This window comes from Hemicordylus capensis, chromosome 2 (genome assembly GCF_027244095.1).
Source record: "Hemicordylus capensis ecotype Gifberg chromosome 2, rHemCap1.1.pri, whole genome shotgun sequence".
Taxonomy (NCBI): domain Eukaryota; kingdom Metazoa; phylum Chordata; class Lepidosauria; order Squamata; family Cordylidae; genus Hemicordylus; species Hemicordylus capensis.
Genome location: NC_069658.1, coordinates 429,204,683 through 429,224,728, shown reverse-complemented (window position 1 = coordinate 429,224,728; position 20,046 = coordinate 429,204,683). Strand labels below are relative to the sequence as shown.

Here is a 20,046-nt window from a genome sequence, read left to right as displayed (position 1 = left end):
AGTGATGGATCTATTGCTCTATGAACAGACCTTGGGGGATATTATTCGGAATTAAAGGTACATCTCTTGCAGCCTGACCTGAAGAGTTGGGCTCCATGGATGCCCCATCAGAGACAAACATACTGTCCCTAGCTTAATACACATTCTGCATTTGTGGCTTGTATCAATGCAAGTTTGACTTAGATGTAGATGCCTGAGAACATAGCTAGCTATTATCTGTTTCTGTCACAGGTAATTGGATTTAGCTTAGACTTTTTCCATCACCCCCCGAGGCAGGGTCTGTGGGGAGTGAAGCTCCATCGACTGCCTCCGACGAACCTCACGTTCCTCCCAGTCTTCCTCTGGCTCATAACCTTTGAAGATGGCTAGTCTCTCTGAGAGAGTCTTTGCATGGGGGAAGAGAGCATAGTTGTAGAGCAAGGATGCCACCACTGCTCCAGCCATTGGGCCCAGCCAGAAGACCTGAGAGGGGGAAGGAGAAGACATGGGTGTGAGATAGACCAGGCAACTGATGTAGCTGTATATAGGTGTTTCCAACTCTACTTCAGATTCCCACATACTGACACCCAGCCTAACACAGCACACATGTTGCCAGTGCTGTGCTGGTGCTAAGGGGGAGGCTGTTTTCATTTATTCCCCCTTTGCTCTGAAGCCCACTGTTGCTCCCCCAAAAATGTCCCTGAGGGCTGTGTGACCCTCATGGACATATTTTCAGGAGTTACAGTCCGCTTCAGAGGGAAGAGGAGATCAATGAATACTGCCCTCCTGCTAGCACCAGTACAGCATTAGCAGCATGAACTTTGCATTAGGATGGATGTCAGCCACTGCGTTATTGCATTAGAGAGTTTACAAAAGACATTTCAAGTGAAGCCTGGAATTCTGGAAGGAAGAAAACCATGTGAATAAGAAACATGTGAAAATATCTATTACAGTGAAAGAGAAAGGTGATCGGAAATGCAGCAAAAACAAGACTATTGGTTTGAATACTATCTTATCCTGGCTGAATTTACCCAAACTAACGTGTACTTGTGAAAAACAGAGTACTGTGAAAAAGCAGACTATGGCTCCCCTGACCCTAATGCTGAGTCTGATTGCTGTTGTTACAGATCCCACACGGGCTAAAGAAACTTATCTATGATGTCTGCATTTCAATCCCTAATGTGAGAATTAAAAACAATCATCACCATCATGAATCCCTGCCAACCTTGCTAAGAAGTGTTGCTTCCTCCATTCTTTCACTTCACTGAACACAAATGTTAAGTCGTCCTCAAACATACAAAAGTCAGGCCCAGCAAAAAACTGCCCTGAAACTGGCTCAGACCAGAATCCAAAGAGTTCACACAGCCGTTAACTAGACTCAGAGTGGGATTTCAATCCCTTGCCAAGTCACGGAGAGCAAACCACTTAAACCCTTTCCTGTTGCAACCCAGCCCAGTCAAGTAGACAATAATTGCCTATGGTTCACCACTCCTATTGCTGCCAATCACTACATCTCTCTTCCAGCTGACAGCTCTCAGCCCCATGTAATCCTAGTATCACTGAAATGCCAACAGGCAGCCTGATTCTAGGAAGATTGGCAGGCTCATGTTGCTATAGTGGCTCATCAAGCCAGGCAATGGATGTGTTAGTTGAGCACATACCTCTAGTAGTCCTTATTTATCCAGGACAATTATCCTGTAAGTGCTGCCCTTATTTTGATACTGCACTGTATGCTAGGGATTGTGTTAGCTTGAGGGTAAGGTAGACGTTGTAAAACAAGCATCAGTGATCGACATCCGAATGATGGTTGTGCATGTGCAAGCAGAGGAAGCACATTGGCAATGGCTGCAACCCCATTTCAGCAGTGTGGACACTTGCACGGGGGGTATTTTTGCTGATCTCCTCTTCCCCCTGAAGTACCCTGTGACATCCAGAATTATGTCCCCGAGGGCTGTGCATAATTTTAGGTGGATATTGCCCCCCATATGTGAGCTGTAGGACTGCTGCATCCATGCTTCTTTTGCCTGCACATGCGCAGCCTTAATCAGGAAGCTGGCCAATGGAAGTCGCTACTTCTCAGGTTTCAGCCACTTTCTTTGGCCCAGGTCATACATAACACAGAACTGCGGGTCCAATGGACCCATGGTTCCATGCCCCGCTCCCCCCACTTTCCCATCCGCTTTCAGATGTGAGACTGCAGAGAGGTGGGGGAGCTGTGGGGGCTTCCTTCTTGACTGCCCGCACAGTAAATCGAGCCAGAGTGAGTGAGGACCTTCCTCCCAACTCCAGCTCCATAGAGCCCAAACTGCAGTGCCAGCGTCTATTTGTAATGTTGGCACCACAGAAATCGAGTTTGCGGTGGTGAAACTCTACTCCGACTGAAGGTTCTGAGTGGAGTTTGGCGAGGGAAACTGTGGGTGATTTCCCCTGCAAACTCCATTTCCCTGGGTTTGTACATTCAAGTTTTGAAACCAGAGGTGAAGGGACTTCTCGTTTCCTGTTATGTATGAACTGGGCCTTTGAGTTTCTCAAAGGTATCCTTTCTGTATGTGGATGGATGTGTCTGGTTGGTAGTGCGCATGCATGCAACACAAATGTGCCATGCTGCTTTACACCATGCTGCTATAGATGAGGTTTATTATGAACCTTCAGTTGTAACAGGGCAATCTATATATTTAATTCTCCTAGACGTGCCTCAGCCTCTGTGGGGATGCGTCCTGGCAACCCAGCTTATTGGCTGGGCAGCAGAGCGGAGGGACGCACCTGATTGGCTGAGGCGCGTCTCAGTGGTGGAGGACAGAGGCGGCGGTGGGCCTGGCCCAGCCGGGGAGGCCGGTGGTGGCGGGGGCCCTGGCCCATCCAGGGAGGCCGCCGGCGCCGGGCCCAGCCCGAATGCGGAGGCCGGCAGCGGCCCAGCCGGAGACTGGGGCGGGGGGGAGAGAGGTGGCCGGCCCCAAAAAATGCGCAGATGCTCTGTGCGGGGGTGGGCTTGTTATATTTATTTTATGTAACCAAAAGAGCACATTGTACAACATCCAGAGTGAAGATCTGTTTGCGCAACAAATGAAGCTGCAGTAGCGCAAGAGAATCGTGAGGGTGTGCAAAGTTGCGTTCTTGTGCAGGAGTTCCCTAAGGAAGAGGTTTTGTAGCAAGAGGCATGCCACCTTGTTGTGCAAGTGCAAACATATTTGCGCTAGTGCCACACTAGTTGGGAATACAAAGCTCCTGACTTAGTGCGTCTGGCTAGTGCAACCTCCTTTTGCTAAGGTAACATGATTACACAAACACAGTGTTAGTATGAAGTCTTTGATGGCTTACCCAGTGGCTGTCAAAGTCACCCACAATCACTGCAGGGGCAAAAGATCTAGCAGGGTTCATGGAGCAGCCAGTGTAGTAGATCTAGGGAAAAGGAGGATGCATTCATTGTTATGGATATTCTTATTATGGTCAAAAATGAAGCTGAAGTAGGTGGCAGCTTGCTGAGTTCAAGAGGGAACGGTTTCAGAAGCCAGATGAAGATATGGAGATTGTTCTTGCAAAAACAGCAAACCTCTCTCTTAACATTTGGGGAGTCTTTGACCATTCTTTCTTGACTTGGGGACTCTGGGGAGTCCTAGTAGGACAGAGTTTGAGAACCCCTGCAAGAAAGCAACGCAGGCAGCTGGGACATGTAATAGGTGGGAGGAAGACTGAATTAATCCACTAGGATGGAATCTAGGAAGGTCTGGGCAGGTCTTGGGGGTGGGGGTTGCTCTTGCTTCCCCAAGATCATGGGCTACTGTCTATGCAGCTCATGGTTAGAGAGGTGATGACTATCGTCAGGGTGATGTGAGCAGTCAGTGGATGACCCTCTCCAAGATTCTATCCCACACTTTCATTCCTTGGGGTCATCTGTATTTAGCAATGACATGAGCAAAAATGCATGCCGCTCCACATGCTCATGTTCACTGGACTGGGGTGAACACAGCCCAGATGACAGCCTGCTAGGATCGGGACAATCAGGGCTGTGTTTTCCCTCTTTCTGTGAGCTGCGTCTACTGCCGCCACCTTTCATTTCCCTTTCCATAGCCCACCCCCCCACTCCCTGCACGCCACAAACTTAACTTTGACAAGGGCAAGGTAGAGTCGGCAAAGACAGAGATGGCGGTGGGTACTCCCTGGTGAAGCATTTGTTCCTCAGAGGGAATACTGTGCAAAAGTGTCATTTTCCTGCTCAGAATGTGGGGCTCAGAGTTCTAATCCAGTCCCCAGTGGGAATGGATGCTCTGCCTCCAACTGGAGCCCCCTGCAGCCCTTTTGCTGTTGCCTTCCCCTGCCCCAAGGTCAATTTCTGATGTCCCTTGGGGTAAGGAAATGGAAGGGGATGAAAGCAGCTGCAGGCCCTTTGCAGATGTGCAGCTCAGCCTCTCCCACAGCCCTTTAGGATTTGTGTGTGTGCAGTTTCAATGTATGCAAATCTATGGCTCATTTCAGTATAAGCATTGGGATCTCCTGGATCCCTGCCTATTGTAGTGACCAGCTACTGGTTCTCCACATGGAGAGTGTGCTGATATAAGCAGTTCAGTGGCCCTGTGTAGTATATATGCGTGCTAAAGCTACCCCTCTTTTCACTTAAAAAAAGAAGAAACATTGTTTGACCTGTCTTGAAGGAGCAAGTATGCCGCTTGGGGGTATTGCTGGCTCTGCTTTTGAAAGCTCAGGTGGAGGCGGTGGCCTGGGGTGCCTTTGCATGGTTTCGGCTAGTGTGCCAGCTGCCTCCCTTTCTCGAGAAGGCAGATCTGGCCACAGTTACCCATGCCTTAGTCATGTCATGGCTGGATTACTGTAACATGCTCTGCATGGGGCTGCCCTTGAAGAATATCCAGAAACTGCAGGTAGTGCAAAATGCGGCAGCTAGGATTTTATCTGGAGCTGCCCGCTGGGATACCATCACACCCATTTTGAAAGAGCTGCACTGGCTGCCAATTTGTTTCCAGGTCCAATTCAAGATGCTGGTTTTGACCCTTAAAGCCTTTAATGATTTGGGTCCTGGATACCTGAGGGACTGCCTGCTCTCAAGGGTAGCTGCCTGCTTGACGAGGTCATCTGAGGAGGCTCTGCTCTGGGTGCCGACAATGAGGGAGGCTCAGCTGTCATGCACATGGGACAGGGTCTTCTCTGTTGCTGCCCCCAGTGGCTATTTGCTCCTCGATCTCCTCAATCTCTCGGTGGCTATTCGCTCCTTAATCTCCATCACAGTTTTTAGAAAGTGTTTGAAATCTTGGCTTTTAACCCAACTTTTATTTGATTGTCTCTACTGCTGCTTCTTTGTATTTTGTATGGTTATCTTATACTTGTATTTTTGTATGATTATCTAATGCTTGTATTTTAAATCTTTTTAATCAGATCTTTGTTTTTATATTTTAGCTTAATATTTTAATTGTGTAATTTTTATAGTCTTGTTTTAATTTTTCTTTGTGAACTGCCTTGGGATTGTTTTAATGAAAGGCGGTATACAAATTTAACCATAAATAAAAATAAATAAAATAATAATGTGGCTGTGTTGATCATGCGGAGGTACGGGTAAGTGAAATAACCGCAACGGATGTTCTTTGAATCCTAATGGTATCTAATGGGCTTCTAAACCTGGCTGAGAATCTCCCCCTTCTGCTGAATGCATCTCCCCACTCACCTGGCGTGCACACACACACACACACACACACACACACACACACACACACACACACACTGCTGAAGTCTAAAATAGCACTCCTGACCTGTAATCAAATGGGCACTCCAAGACATACCAAAAATACAGAAGCAGAAAATATTGTCCCCTTACCCCCCCCCCACCCCCACAGGTTTCCTTTGGTCACAGGACTTTCCTTTGGTCATCAGCTCTTTCCCCAGCGTCCCTGGGTACCTCATGACAGAAGAACAAGGCCTGGGGCATGTTAGTAGCACAGTACATCTGTTCCATCATGAGCTCCTTGAAACTGCCTACTCCCTGAGGCTATGTATGTCAGGAGTCTAAATGTTACAGAAGGAGGCTATGTATGTCAGGAGTCTAAATGTTACAGAAGTGCTGTGGAAGGCACGTTCCCATGAATTCCTCTCACAGTGCTTCCTCAACCACGTGAGTGGGCCCATTGCCATGGTCCTTTCCACAGAATCAGCATGACCCCCCGGGTGATATGTCATATTTAAAGGTCACCTTAGAGGGGAACAGGCTGTGAAAGAACATCATCGGTACAAATGATGATGGGGAAAGCGTGTCCGTTGGTACTTTCCAAAGTTTGCTTTTAAGGGCCAAACTGCCAATGATATGGGAGAACTGATTTGATCTTCTGCAGAGAGGCCAATAAAGTTCATTGGGCTTGGCCTAGAAATTCATTCATTCATTCATTCATTCATTCATTCATTCATTCATTCATTCATTCATTCACTAATTTTATTTTATTTGCATATTTGTATACCACCTACAACAAACGCCTAAGGTGGTTTACGTCAGAATAAAAATGCATCTACAAAAATTAACTTCAATCAAACAGTTAACACATTTAGTTTCAAATTAGGCTGAGGGAATCAGTAAAGGACGCCTCAAAGGAGAGGGGAGCATTGGATGCCCCTCAAATCTTCTCTGGCTTTGATCGATGTCTCCATTCACTAGGGGGACAGAAGAACTTGGCCATAACTCTGAAAACCCTTGGTGGGGATCAGACAGCAACCCATTACTGAAGACTCTCTTGTCTAAGAGTGTTCAGCAGTACAGTTATATTCCGCCAGCAGGTTCTCTCCTCAGTCCTGGAGCTGTGATATGCAGATGGGGATTGTGGAGCATTTCAAGCCTTCACAATCCCTAGCTGCTCAACACTGCTTTGGAGCTGGGAAGCGGGGACTAGGGACTGAATTTGGATTAGTTTGGAAGTAATCCATTATTTTATCTTTTTAACATTATTTTTGAGAAATAGCTCTGCTTATTTGTAGCCAATCTGATACATGCTATGGAGGGCTTACCCATCACTAATTTCCTGGCATTTTTCATTTCCTTTAAAGCAAAACTGTGTGTGGTGGGGGTGAGGGGGGGTAAGGGGGCAATATTTTCTGCTTCTGTATTTTTGTTTGTGGAGCAAAGAGCAGCTTTTGGATATGGGATGGTGGGCAGTTCAACAGGGCACAAGATTCACAAGGGGAAAGGGTTAAATATCCCCTTCCCTATTGCTCAAACGAAGAGAGTGGCTGACATTCAGAGCAAAGAAGCACTGGTGCAGCAAGACAGCAGCCTAACCAAATTCCCCAACTAACTGCACCAGTTCAGTGGGCAAGCAGCAATTTTTAATGCCCCCCCTTTCCCAGGAAGCCCTCTGTGCCACCCAAAAATATGTCCCTTGGGGAGATATTTTTGGGTGGCACAGAGGGCTTCCTGGGAAAGGGGATGGTGTAAAAAGCTGTCGCTTCCCTGCTGCAGGCAGCTGGCCGATTCTGTTGAGCTGCTCTCCTGTTGCATGGGTGTATCCTTGCTCGGAATGTCAGCCAGTGCCCTACTCGGCTGGTTCTCCATACCATGTGATGTTCAGCCCCAAGGCTTTATAGAATGCAAGTCAAGCATGGCAGTAGCTGTCATAACAGAATTACTAATGCCTACTGTAGCAGATTGAAGAGCTTTCAGAAGAATTCTAGAGCTGTCTTCAACTGTTAGCTGGGAAATAAACAACATAAAATCAAGTGTCTTCTGTCCTACAGTATTTTGAGTGCTGTGACGGTCCTGAGGGCTTTTGCAGCTGGACACCAGCATTCTTAGTGAGCGGCAGCAAGCCCAGCCAATGGTCAGAGGCTCACTTCAGAAGGGCTGTAAGGCTGGTAGGTGGGTTGGTAAATTTGCCTTGAGATGAACAGGAAACATAGGAAACTGCCATATACTGAGTCAGACCATTTGTCTATCTAGCTCAGTATTGTCTTCACAGACTGGCAGCGGCTTCTCCAAGGTTGCAGGCAGGAATCTCTCTCAGCCCTATCTTGGAGAAGCCAGGGAGGGAACTTGAAACCTTCTGCTCTTCCCAGAGCGGCTTCATCCCCTGTGGGTAATATTTTGCAGTGATCACACATCAAGTCTCCCATTCAGATGCAACAAGGGCAGAACTTGCTTAGCTATGGGGACAAGTCATGCTTGCTACCACAAGACCAACTCTCCTCTCCTGGATGAAGTGACTGCTGCAGTTGAGCAGATATAAGCCAGAGTCAAGGATCCAAGAAAGCAGCCCAGAGTAGTATGCAAGGAGCAGAAAGTAGGGAGGCTGGAGCACAAACATTTTACAGAGCAGGGATTCTCAACATTGGGTCTCCAGGTGTGATTGGACTTCAACTCCCTTAATCCCCAGCCCCAGCAGCCTTTGGTTGGGGATTATGGGAGCTGAAGTCCAATAACATCTGGGGGATCCAACATTGAGAATCCCTGTTATAGAGAGCACAAAATCCCTCAAGCACTGGTGGAATTCCTGAGAATGGGGAAACTCCAACTAAAAGAAGAAGAAGAAGCTCCAACTAAAGAAAACAGAAAAGAGGCTGACAACCTAACTAAATTACTCAGTGGAACTTGTCCTATTAATTTTAATGGGACTTCCCATTCAAATTAAAGTTCCATGGATTAAATGACTCTATAGATTTTACTCTCTCTCAGCTGTAAGACTTGTACACTATTTGACCGTGTCTTTCATGCACACTCAGCTGCTGTCAAGCAATGTCACTGAGAGACATACCCCAAGCAGGTGTCCCAGGGCAACAGAGAAACCAATGGACAAGGCTGGGGATCCAAGGTTATCGCTCCGGCGATCATCAGTGGAGGCAAAAATGCACATGACCAACTGGAAAGTGAGGAAGAGCTCCATCGTAACTGCCTGCCCCGATGTTGTGTTGTTGTGTACCTGAAAGAAAACAGAAGAAATGAAGGATCTTCTCAGAGACTCTTATGGCAGGCTCCAACTTCCAGTGGGTTGACTGTGCTATTTTGTTGCAGCAAAACCAACAGTTTTAAAGGGATATTGGCTGACATGACCTGCAGCTCTCTGGTGATGGAAAGAGGGCCGCGGATCCTCAAGCAGCCCGCCGCAGCATCCCTGCGCTGAAGGCCTTGTTCTGCAGCAGACCAAGCACAGGAGGGGAGTGGTTTGTACATCTCTCCCCTCCCTCCAAAAGTCCTTTCCAACTGTACAAAGCTTTTCTTGAGGGCTGCATGGCCCTCAGGACAGATTAATACAAGTGACAAGGGCTTTTGGAGGGAGGGGAGAGAGATGGAAACCACACCCCCTCCCCCTCCATGCCTGCTTTGCTGCACAAGGAGCCTTAGGGATGCTTAAGGTTTCTTGTGGACCTGCAGGCCTCCTTCTGTTTACAGAGGGCCATTCATTGTGTCAACCATTATTCTAAAAACAATTACTTAAAAAAAATTAAAGTCTTTAGAGGCAAACACATTTATTGACGCAGAAGCCTTCCTGTACTGGATGACATGGGCTCCTGTCCTCAGAGGCTTTTGCTTCAATAACTATGTTTCAGATGCTGCAAGATTCTTGCTTATTTTTTACTAGGGCTGCTTGTCTGGCCTGTCGGCAGGCTTGTCCAGCCTGGCTGTCCAGCCTTACCTCCGAGGATGGGTCAGTGAGGCTTTCCGAGGAGGTAAGGATGGGTGGGGGCTGGGAAGAGGTGGAGGAAGGTCCGACCACAGTCAGGAGCCCGGCCCCAGAAGTCCTCCATGACACAGAGGAGGCCGAGGCTTTAGTCATGGAGCCAATGGAGAGTGGGCAGAGCCCTGAAAGGGCCAGAGGGGAGCTGCACAAGGATTAGGTCAGCAGCACGCCTCCCAAATTGAGGGAGCCTAAGCAGGAAGAGTGGGGGAGAGGAAGAAACATGGGCAGCAGCTGTAGGGGGATAAAGAATTACAGGGAATAAAGAGGGGCGTTGGCCCTGTAACTGGAGGCAGGCGATGCATAGCCTGCAAGGAGGGCATGTGGGGCTGCCCTTGTGTGTAGTCTGGAAACTACAGTTGGTCCAGAATGCAGCAGCCAGGTTGGTCTCTGGGTCATCTTGGAGAGACCATATTACTCCCGTATTGAAAGATCTACACTGGCTGCTGATAAGTTTCCGGACAAAAGACAAGGTCCTGGTTATAACCTATAAAACCCTAAACGGCTTGGGCCCTGGGTATTTAAGAGAATGTCTTCTTCATCATGAACCCCACCGCCCACCGAGATCATCAGGAGAGGTCCATCTGCAGTTGCCACAGGCTCGTTTGGTGGCCACTCGGGGATGGGCCTTCTCCGCTGCTGCCCCAGAGCTTTGGAACACGCTCCCTGCTGAAATAAGAGCCTCCCCATCATTGACAACTTTTAAAAAGTCTTTAAAGATGCATATATTCACCCAGGCGTTTGATTAAATATTGTTTTAACAGTTTTAACATCATTTAAAAAATGTTGTTTTAAAATTTAAATTGTTGACATGTTTTAACTTTTACTGTATCATTTATTTTGTCTTAACTAAAGTTTTAAGTTTTCTGTTGTCGTTTATTTTAACGAATGTTTTAACTTTTTGTGTTTGTTTGTTTGCTTTGTTGTAAACTGCCCAGAGACTTGAATTTTGGGCGGTGTAAAAATATGTTAGTTAGTTAGTTAGTTAGTTAGTTAGTTAATTAATATAAGGGGCCAGCCAGGTATGAGAGGCTGGCTGGTGGTGAGTGCTTGGGGCCTCCAGAGAGAGGCTGAAACAAAGAAGACGCCTGGGACGGATGCTCAACCCACTCCCTGTCCCTGTGAGACCGGACCCAGTAAGCCTTGCCAGGCTAGGTAAAGAATGCAAAGGGACATGTAACCAGACAGTGGTGGCCCGTGCAGGGAATCCCTTTTAGGGGAGGAAGAGCCTGCAACTATCCAACAGAGGGTTGAAGGAAACCAGCTACAACGTGTAAGTATGTCTGACCCAGGAGTGGCAACTGCTATGGATTTGGCACAGTTCGGCCAATGGTTGTCAGACAGGCAGGAGCAATTCATCAGAGACGTGATGCGGCAGCAGTTAGCCACCCAGACTTACCTGGTCCAAGGGATCAGTAAAGGATATAGCAGCCTGACCACCAGTGGGCCACTGCAAGGGTGGAAAAAGGGGCTGGGGGGAGTGCCTCGGTTTTTAGGTTAATGAAGTTAATCCCCGATGACTACATAGAGGCATTTCTGATGACATTCAAAAGGACTGCCACTGCCACTGGATGGCCCAATGCCCAGTGGGCTGTGATACTGGCCCCTGGTGGCGCAGTGGTAAAACTGCCGCCCTGTAACCAGAAGGTTACAAGTTCGATCCTGACCAGGGGCTCAAGGTTGACTCAGCCTTCCATCCTTCCGAGGTCGGTAAAATGAGTACCCAGAAATGTTGGGGGCAATATGCTAAATCATTGTAAACCGCTTAGAGAGCTCCGGCTATAGAGCGGTATATAAATGTAAGTGCTATTGCTATTGCTATTGCTATTATTTGACCAGCCCTACCCAAGGGGCAGTGAGAGGCCTGCCTGTAGGGAAGGAAGGGAACTATACCCTCAACTCCTGCCTGTGGCTTCCAGCAGCATCTGGTGGTCCACTGTGTGAAACAGGATGCTGGGCTGGATGGGCTTCCTTGGGCCTGATCCAGCAGGGCTGTTCTTATGATCTTATGAACTACTCGACAGTAGAGCGAGAAGCCTTGGTGGTGAAATGGGCCATCAAAGCCTTACAGTAATCTCACCGATAATCCCTCCCTCCTCATAACCGACCATGAGCCCCTCCAATGGCTCCATAAAATGTAAGACACCAATGCTCAAATCATGTGCTGGTACTGATCTTTATTACCTTTCAGTTCTATAGTCATACATTGGAAAGGTCCAGCCAACCAGAATGCTGCCTTCCTATCATGCTGTTGCCTATACAAGAGAGAAATCCCAGCCACAACTCTGGGACTTTGGGGTGGGGTGTCCAGTCTGGCCGGCTGTCCTTACCTCCGAGGATGGGATGGTGAGGCATTTCATGGAGGTAGGTACAACTGGCAGCTGGGAAGAGGCGGAGGAAGACCCAACAATGGGCAGGAGCCTGGCCCAAGCTGTCCTCTGCAACCTGTGGCAGGCCAAGGCTTTGGCTGCAGAGCTGACAGAGTGCAGGTGGAGCCCTGAAAGGGCCAGAGGTGAGGCGCGCAAGGATGAGGTCAGCAGCGTGCCTCCCAGAGGGAGGGGGCCTGAGTGGGAGTGGGGAGAGGAAGAGACATGGGCAGCAGCTGTAGGGGATAAAGAATTATAGGGAATCAAGAGGGGTATTGGCCCTGTAATTGGGGGCAGGCAATGAATAGCCTGCGAAGAGGCATATAAGGGGCCACCCGGGGATGAGAGGCTGGCTGGTGGTGAATGCCAGGGTCCTCTGGAGAGTGGCCAACACAAAGAAGATAAAGCCTGGGACAGACGAGGAACAGGGTGACGCTCAACCCTCTCCGAGTCCCTGCTCCGAGGTCAGACCTGGTACGCCTTGCCAGGCTGGGTAAAGGATGCCAGGCACTTTCTTTTACTAAAAGTGAAAAGTTTTCAAAATCCAAGAGCACCAGTGAGACCAATGTGAATGAACATTTTTGCAAGTAGAGCCAAACAAATCACTAAAAGGAGAGGTTTTTTGGCCCTGCTGAAAACGTTCAAAGAAAACTTTGTATAGCTTTGGCTCAGCTCTATCATAAACCTACTTAAAAAAAAAAAAAAGCCAACATATTAGCAGTCTGGACAACAGGCTGCTCTGAACCAGGGTGAACCTTTACTTCCACTTTGGCAGTAACTCTCTGCCATAGCGATTGAGTAGTGATATCATGCCACCTGAGGTGGAAAAAAACCATGCATGCACACAGAGATAGCATCTCTTTTATTTGACAATTCAACTCTTTTTCCACTTCAACTGCATTTTGATTTGCCTTAATCTTACGTAAGTTGTAGCTGGACTGATAGATGCCATTGGCTGAGAGAGCAATCTGCACTGCCAGTGACCCAGTGATATCAAAGATCTTTATCTGGGACAGACTTGCACGATTGGACATAATAAAACAATATTCTTGAATACTGACATGTTGAATACCTGAATGCTCAGATTCTTGATAGAATCATTCTTGACTTGCAAATAAACATAGATGTAACACAGGTCTGCATAATTAGAGACCCACCAAACCAAATGCAGGCAATCAGCCATGTATTTCAGTCTGCCAGCTGCTTCAAGGTTGACTCAGCCTTCCATCCTTCCGAGGTCGGTAAAATGAGTACCCAGAATGTTGGGGGGCAATATGCTAAATCATTGTAAACCGCTTAGAGAGCTCCGGCTATAGTGCTATTGCTATTGCTATTGCTATTGCTAGGGTGAGTTCCCCTGCTAACTGGGCAAAGAGGCACCTTTTACCGTGGTGATTCTCTTTATTTAGCAGGGGGAGAGTAACTGGCCCTATCCACCCCCAGTACAGTACTTCCAGTGACTGTTGCTGGTGTGTGTCTTATGTTTCTTTTTAGAATGTGAGCCCTTTGGGGACAGGGAGCCATCTTATTTGTTATTTCTCTTTGTAAACCGCCCTGAGCCATTTTTGGAAGGGCGGTATAGAAATCGTATTATTATTATTATTATTATTATTATTATTATTATTATTATTATTATTAACATCCTTCCTGCTTTTGCAGTTCCCAGCAGGCATCAGATACAGTAGGTTTCTAGATTCTCTGGTGACCCACCAGACATGGCTGAGTTGAACTTGGTGGAACTGAAGTCTTTAGACATGGGATAAGTCCTCTCCACATGATCATTGCAGGAGTGGCTTCCAAAAGACACCCTATCATACCCAATCGGGCAGTTCACACAATCGGCATTAGGGTGAGAGAAGCCACCGATCCTAACTGGGGAGCCCTGCACACTCCCGAGTTTCAACCGTGTGTCAGTTAAAAACAAGATCAGAGGCTGGGCACTTATCACAAACTGAGCCCCAGCTGTGGAGAGGAGAGCTAGTCTTGTGGTAGCAAGCATGACTTGTCCCATAGCTAAGCAGGGTCTGCCCTGGTTGCATATGAATGGGAGACTTGATGTGTGAGCACTGCAAGATATTCCCCTCAGGGGATGAAGCCGCTCTGGGAAGAACAGAAGGTTTCAAGTTCCTTCCCTGACTTCTCCAAGATAGGGCTGAGAGAGATTCCTGCCTGCAACCTTGGAGAAGCCGCTGCCAGTCTGTGAAGACAATACTGAGCTAGATAGACCAATGGTCTGACTCAGTATATGGCAGTTTCCTATGTTCCTATGGGGAGGACAAGCCCACCTTGCCCACCTTCTGTCCCCAGCCTTGGAGCGAGATAGGAAGAAGAACCATCCTACTTGTAATCAAGCTCTCTGCCTCCAGACCTGCTTTTAACTGACTCACGATTGGCAAAGGGGAGCACACACAGCTCCCCAGTTAGACTAGGAGGCTTCTTCTACCCCGATGTCAATCATGTGAACTGTCCTACTCTGTGCTGAGGTCAGTACCAAGAACAGGTGAAGCCTGTGCCCTGAATATATTATGCAAATTGGTTGCATAGTTGATTGTTCTGTTGATCCTGGTGAGGGGCAATGAGCTGTACAAAGCACTGAGGCCCCAATGTCTGACTAGTGGAATTCCTGCCCAAATTAATATTATCATTTCATGGCACTAAGTTCTGCACTCAGTATCCACATCTGCATTTCTTCAGTGCACTCACAGGAGCATGGAATACACACAGCCTTGCATAAATTGAAGTGTACTCTGTGTTCTCAACAATCTTTCACCTCCTCTTTTAGTTGTGATCCTTGAAGTTAAGTTAGAAGAACCTCTTCAGACATTATGTTGGACCCTTGTACAAGTGTACAGTGTACACAGGTACCTATGTACCTATCTGTACATCAGTACAGTCATTCACACATTCTGTTGGACGCAGGTACAGAAGTACACTTCTTTTCTATTCCATGCAACTTGAGGGACCGCAGGTTCAATGTTACAATGAACACAGATACAGTCATTCACACAGAAAATATGCACAAGTGTACAGACATCAGTATAGAGATGTAGACATTATGTACAGCATAATGTCTGAATAGGGCTAAGAGTAATAAGAACTGCAGCTATATTTGTGGGAAATACTTGTACCAGAGCAGTGCAGAAGTGAACTCATTTGTGATGTGATGACTAATCTTGTGAATGCTCCATCACACACATCCTGATGGCAACCCACCATCTCCTGGAATAACATGCCATGCCTTCCAATCCTTTAACTGATATGGTTCCCATTTTATCACTTGGTGTGGAGCTATACACTGTACCTATTTTGGCTGGAAAAATCACCTCTTATTCACACACCAAGGACTGCTGCCCTCTTTTCATTTGTTCCCTGGAGAACACACTACTAATTTACTGTTTTTCTAGCTTCTCCCTGTTTATTCTGCCTTCTTTCTCTGTTCTCTGTCTGTGGGACCTTACTGTTCTGCGGGCAGCTACAAACTCTGCAAAGGGCAGTTTGACCCCAAAGGAATCAGTGGGCAAAAACTGTGCTGTTTGTTTTAGCAAAACAAATAGGCAGAATACACGAGAGTTTATAATGTACTCTTTTAACAAGTTACCAACTAAAATCACATCATGACCTGCAGCCCCAGTCACTGCCAGATTAAACTCTTTTTGCTGCCAAAGTAGGAGTCACAGCCATCCCATAAGAACACCCATCAAGGTAGTTCCTCAACAGCTCCCCAAAAGGCAAAATATGGGCAAAAAAAGGACAATGTTTTACCAGGAACAAGTAACATAAGGTAGTGGCTGTGAATAGTTAATAGAGATACTTGAACCATATGTATTACTGTCTGAGGAATTTGGGAGTGGGACCTCACAACCTTGGGAAAGGATCCTTTGTCATATGACTTGAGGAACCACCAATGTTTCTCCCACTGCCTACTACTCTGTAACATAAGAAGCCTATGGCCACAAGGGAGGAGTCCACATCATCACTGCTCATGCTAACATTGCTTCAGGTTCCATTAAAGTTGATGCTGAACGGCCATACTCTCACATGACCTTGGATTTCTGATGTCATCAAGCAGTGTGGGAGGAAGTTATGTTGCAGGCATTTTCTCTAAGCTGAAGTTGGATTTCCCACCCCCCCACCCCAAATTGAGGAATAGCTTGGCTTTATGTGAGCCAAATTGATCTGGAACTTGGCACAACCCTGACTGGGGACAATAGTGTCCAGTCCATACCTCACCTTTCATGAACCTTCAACCTCCTTGCCCTTCTTCCCCACCCACACAAGCACAATCTCCTTCTGACTGCGGCAAGTGGGAGGAAGGAAAGAAGGGAGAGGGAGGAGTCTCCTTCCAATGGTGCCTGACATGCTTCTACACAGTGCACCAGGCATAAGTAGACGTGGGAAACGTACTGTGGAACAGTAGCCCTTGGGGAAACTATGTTCCCGTGGTCTACCTGCACATGACTCACAGCACAACAGCACTCCTAGTGGCAGAGTGAGAGAGACCTCCTTCCCCCTTGTACTGCTACCATAGCTGTGTACTGACATTTGCTCAGAAACAGATTGTTGTGGTTATAATCCAAGGTAGAGCAGGATTCCTGCACTGAGCATGGGATTGTACTAGAAGTCCTCTGAAGTCCCTTCCAGCTCTACAAGTCTATGGCTAACATCCTGGCTAGCACTGTGCTGATGCAACAGTGCTGACATCCAAATTAAAACTGTGCCATCACAGGAGGGGGGAGGCACAATTTTCACAGATTTCCCCTTTTCGCTGAAGCCCACTGTGCCTACTGAAAATATGTCCCTGAGGGTGCACAGCTCTCAGGAACATATTTTCAGGAGGCTCGATGGATTTCAGAGGGAAGGGGAGATCAGTGAAAATTGCTTCCTTGCCTTGCACAATAGTGCAGCATTATTCTGGATGCTAGCCTATGATTCTCATTATGAGGTCATAGTACTCCTCACCTCATATTTGAGATGAGTATTATGGGTCTCCTAGGTTTCTATCTCCAAGTCAAGGAATTTTTTTCTTGGAGACTCATCTAGTTTCTATGCTGCTGAAGTTAATTCATACGGCCCCGAAATGGACTGAATTATCTTGTTGCAGTTAGGCTGTATGTGATGGAGATTAGTCTGTACCACACCTCTTCACAGGTTGAATGTTTTCATGCCTGAACAAAAGTGTTTATTTAAAACTAACTTCTGTGGTTTACCGTTTCATAATCCACATTTATTCCTGTCATTCTACCAGATCTGGGCAGTGGGAGTTGGTGAAACTGGTAAACTGGCGTGTATAGGCTGCCCAGGGAATGGATGTCATAACCAGCCTTACCTGGTACCATCCTTTGAAATGGAAGTGTGGGATCAGAAAGGTGACCTTTATGTGGCTGAAAAAGCAACAGTGGTGTGTAAGAAGAGCTGTCATGTCAGCCTAGATGCCTAGCAGCCAGAGATTGTGACTGACACCACTGGCAAGGGAGTTGGTACATGGGAATGGAGACAACTTATTTAATCCCCAAATGACAGCTCTTCAGAAATATGTTGCTGTCATTGTGGGAGAAGAGAACCCACAAAGGTCAGAACGGTTCCAGTGGAGGGCTGAACCAGCAGTCTGAGGAACTTGCAAATGATTTTGTTGTGACTGGTGTCAATATGGCCAATTTTGTCTTTAATTTAACTGGCACATCTGATAAGGGTTAGGGACCGCCCCCACCCTTGGCAGGGCTTCTGTGCCATTAACAGGGACAGGTCAGAAAGGAATGCAATAAGTACAGCTTTTGCCAACATGGAGATGCAATAATGAAGAAAGCTTCACATGTGAGGCTTCTGCCGGTCACATGACTATTATCCATACTAGTGGTTTGGAAGACTATGAGCTCAAGTACTTCTGATGCTGAATGTAGCAGATCTGTAGAGTTGGATTATGACAGACTGCTACTTTCAGGCGGATGCGAGACACTTGATTGTACCTCTGATACAAGAGGGGGAGAGAAAAAGCTTTCTCTGGCCCAACTGATAGCTCAGTGGTAGAAGCACATGTTTTGCATGCAGAAGACCTCAGCTTCTGTCCCTCTCTGGCACTTTCTGTCAAAAGATTCTCAGTTTTTAGGATATCTGCCTGAGAACCCAGAGGGCTGTTGTTAGAGCAGACAATACTGGGTTAGATGGACCAACGGCCTGATGCAGAATAAGGCAGTGTGTTCCTCTGCAGGTTTGGACTTTGATCTAGAAAACCTGGAATCAAACCCCAGGTCTGCAAGGGTTAGCCATTATCTCTCAAAAATGGGAACCACAGTGACTTTCCCCACACCATTCAAATTAATAATGGTTGCTGGAGTAAGGAATCTTTGAGCTAAGGCTTCTGGGTAGTGGGCACTATATTCCCAGAACTGGAGCATCACCAAGTCTACTTTCCTTTCCCAAGACTGACCTACCCTCTCTATTCTCTCCCCCCCCTCTAGATATAGATATAGATATAGATATAGATATAGATATAGATATAGATATAGATATAGATATAGATATAGATATAGATATAGATATAGATATAGATTGTGTGTGTGTGTGTGTGTGTGTGTGTGTGTGTGTGTATTAAAAAAAACCCTCCTCAGCTCCGGTCAAGTGAACAAGGTGCCTGCAAAGCAGATCCAGGTGACTCTAGCGAGTGAGTCAAGCCACATATCACAAGGGAAAGCTTTCCCTCACTCTTTCCCCAGACCAATAACTATTCTGAGCTGAACAGAAATTCTTTCCAGATTCCAATGAGTATGCCTTCCAACGACCCTGATTTATCTTGTAAGGGACTAATTTTTGACATGGCCTGATCATTTGGCTCTGAGATTCCCTGCACAAGGAGGATTCTGGGGCACATCTCTTGGTCCAAATACAACAACTGCTTGGACCAGCCCTGCCCCACACCTCTCTTTGTCATGGATGCATATCCTGAAGTCCCAGTCACAGACCGCCCCCGCCCCCTCACCATATGACCCAGTACAGAAGATGCATGCCATTCCATTTAGCATCACATATCTGTGGTTCTTTCTAGTTTTACCGAGAAGTATAGTGGAAACTCTTCCTGCCAGACTAGAATGTTGGAGATGCAGGTCCAAATCCCCACTCAGTCATAAAGCTCACTGGGTGATCTAGGGGCAGCTCGTTGCCATCTTTCATCCTGACCTACTTCATAGGGTTGTGAGGATAAAATGGGCAGGGAGAGAGAGACATGCATGCCATCCTGAGCTCCTTGGAGGAAGAATGGGAATAAAACCTAATAGCAGGGAAACCAGAATCCCTGGCCTCTTTCCAACTTAGTCATGTTGATCTCTATATTAACACGTATCTCCTTTTTAACAGATGTGTTAACAAGCACACCTCCTTTTTCTAATCAAATTTCCTTTAAAATCCTGGAATGGATGGACACGCTCTGCTGTAGTCCTCCATCCTCCCCACCTCTGCTGGCGGTAGCATCCTTACCCTGTTGATGGCCAGGTTTCCCCGGATGTGAGGTGGCGTGAGTTCATGCAGGAGTGCGGCCCCACTCACTGCTCCCAGGATCTGGGCCACCACATAGAAGACGGCCCTCAGGAAGGAAACATGAGAGCCCACCAGGCACGCCACTGTCACAGCGGGGTTGATGTGGGCTCCACTGACATGACCCACAGCCTGGACCAAGGTCGCTATAGCCAAGCCAAAAGCCATTGAGATCTGGAGGACGTTTGGTGGGGAAGCAGGCCAGTTGAGAGCTGAACCCAGGCCAAAGAAGATGAAGAGCAGTGTGGCTAGGAATTCAGCAAGGACAGCTCGGGTGAAGGCCACGGAGCGCAGTTCCCACATCATGATCAGGAATGCTGAGGCCAGGAACTTCAGGTCTTCTGCTTGGTGATTGGTGCTGTTTCTTGGAAAGATACTGGGGCACAATGTGTGCCAGTGTATATATGTGGGCATATGCATGCAGAACAGCCAGGGATCTTCAAGTGGAGGTGGGGTTTGGAAATCTAATGCTTTTTCATTCCTGTTCCACCTGAGGAGGTTTCAGACTCAGCCTTCCCCTC

At 47.2% G+C, this 20,046-nt stretch overlaps 1 protein-coding gene across 1 annotated transcript; it reads right to left on the bottom strand.

Moving 5' to 3' along the window:
* Positions 1-246: 246 nt before the first annotated feature.
* On the bottom strand, positions 247-19,831 carry LOC128345639 (aquaporin-2-like). Its single transcript, XM_053297891.1, has 4 exons — positions 19,469-19,831; positions 8,715-8,879; positions 3,298-3,378; positions 247-462 (listed from the first exon to the last, which is right to left on the bottom strand). Exons 1-4 carry the CDS (start codon positions 19,829-19,831, stop codon positions 247-249), a joined length of 825 nt encoding a protein of 274 aa, XP_053153866.1.
* Between the last annotated feature and the right edge of the window lie 215 nt (positions 19,832-20,046).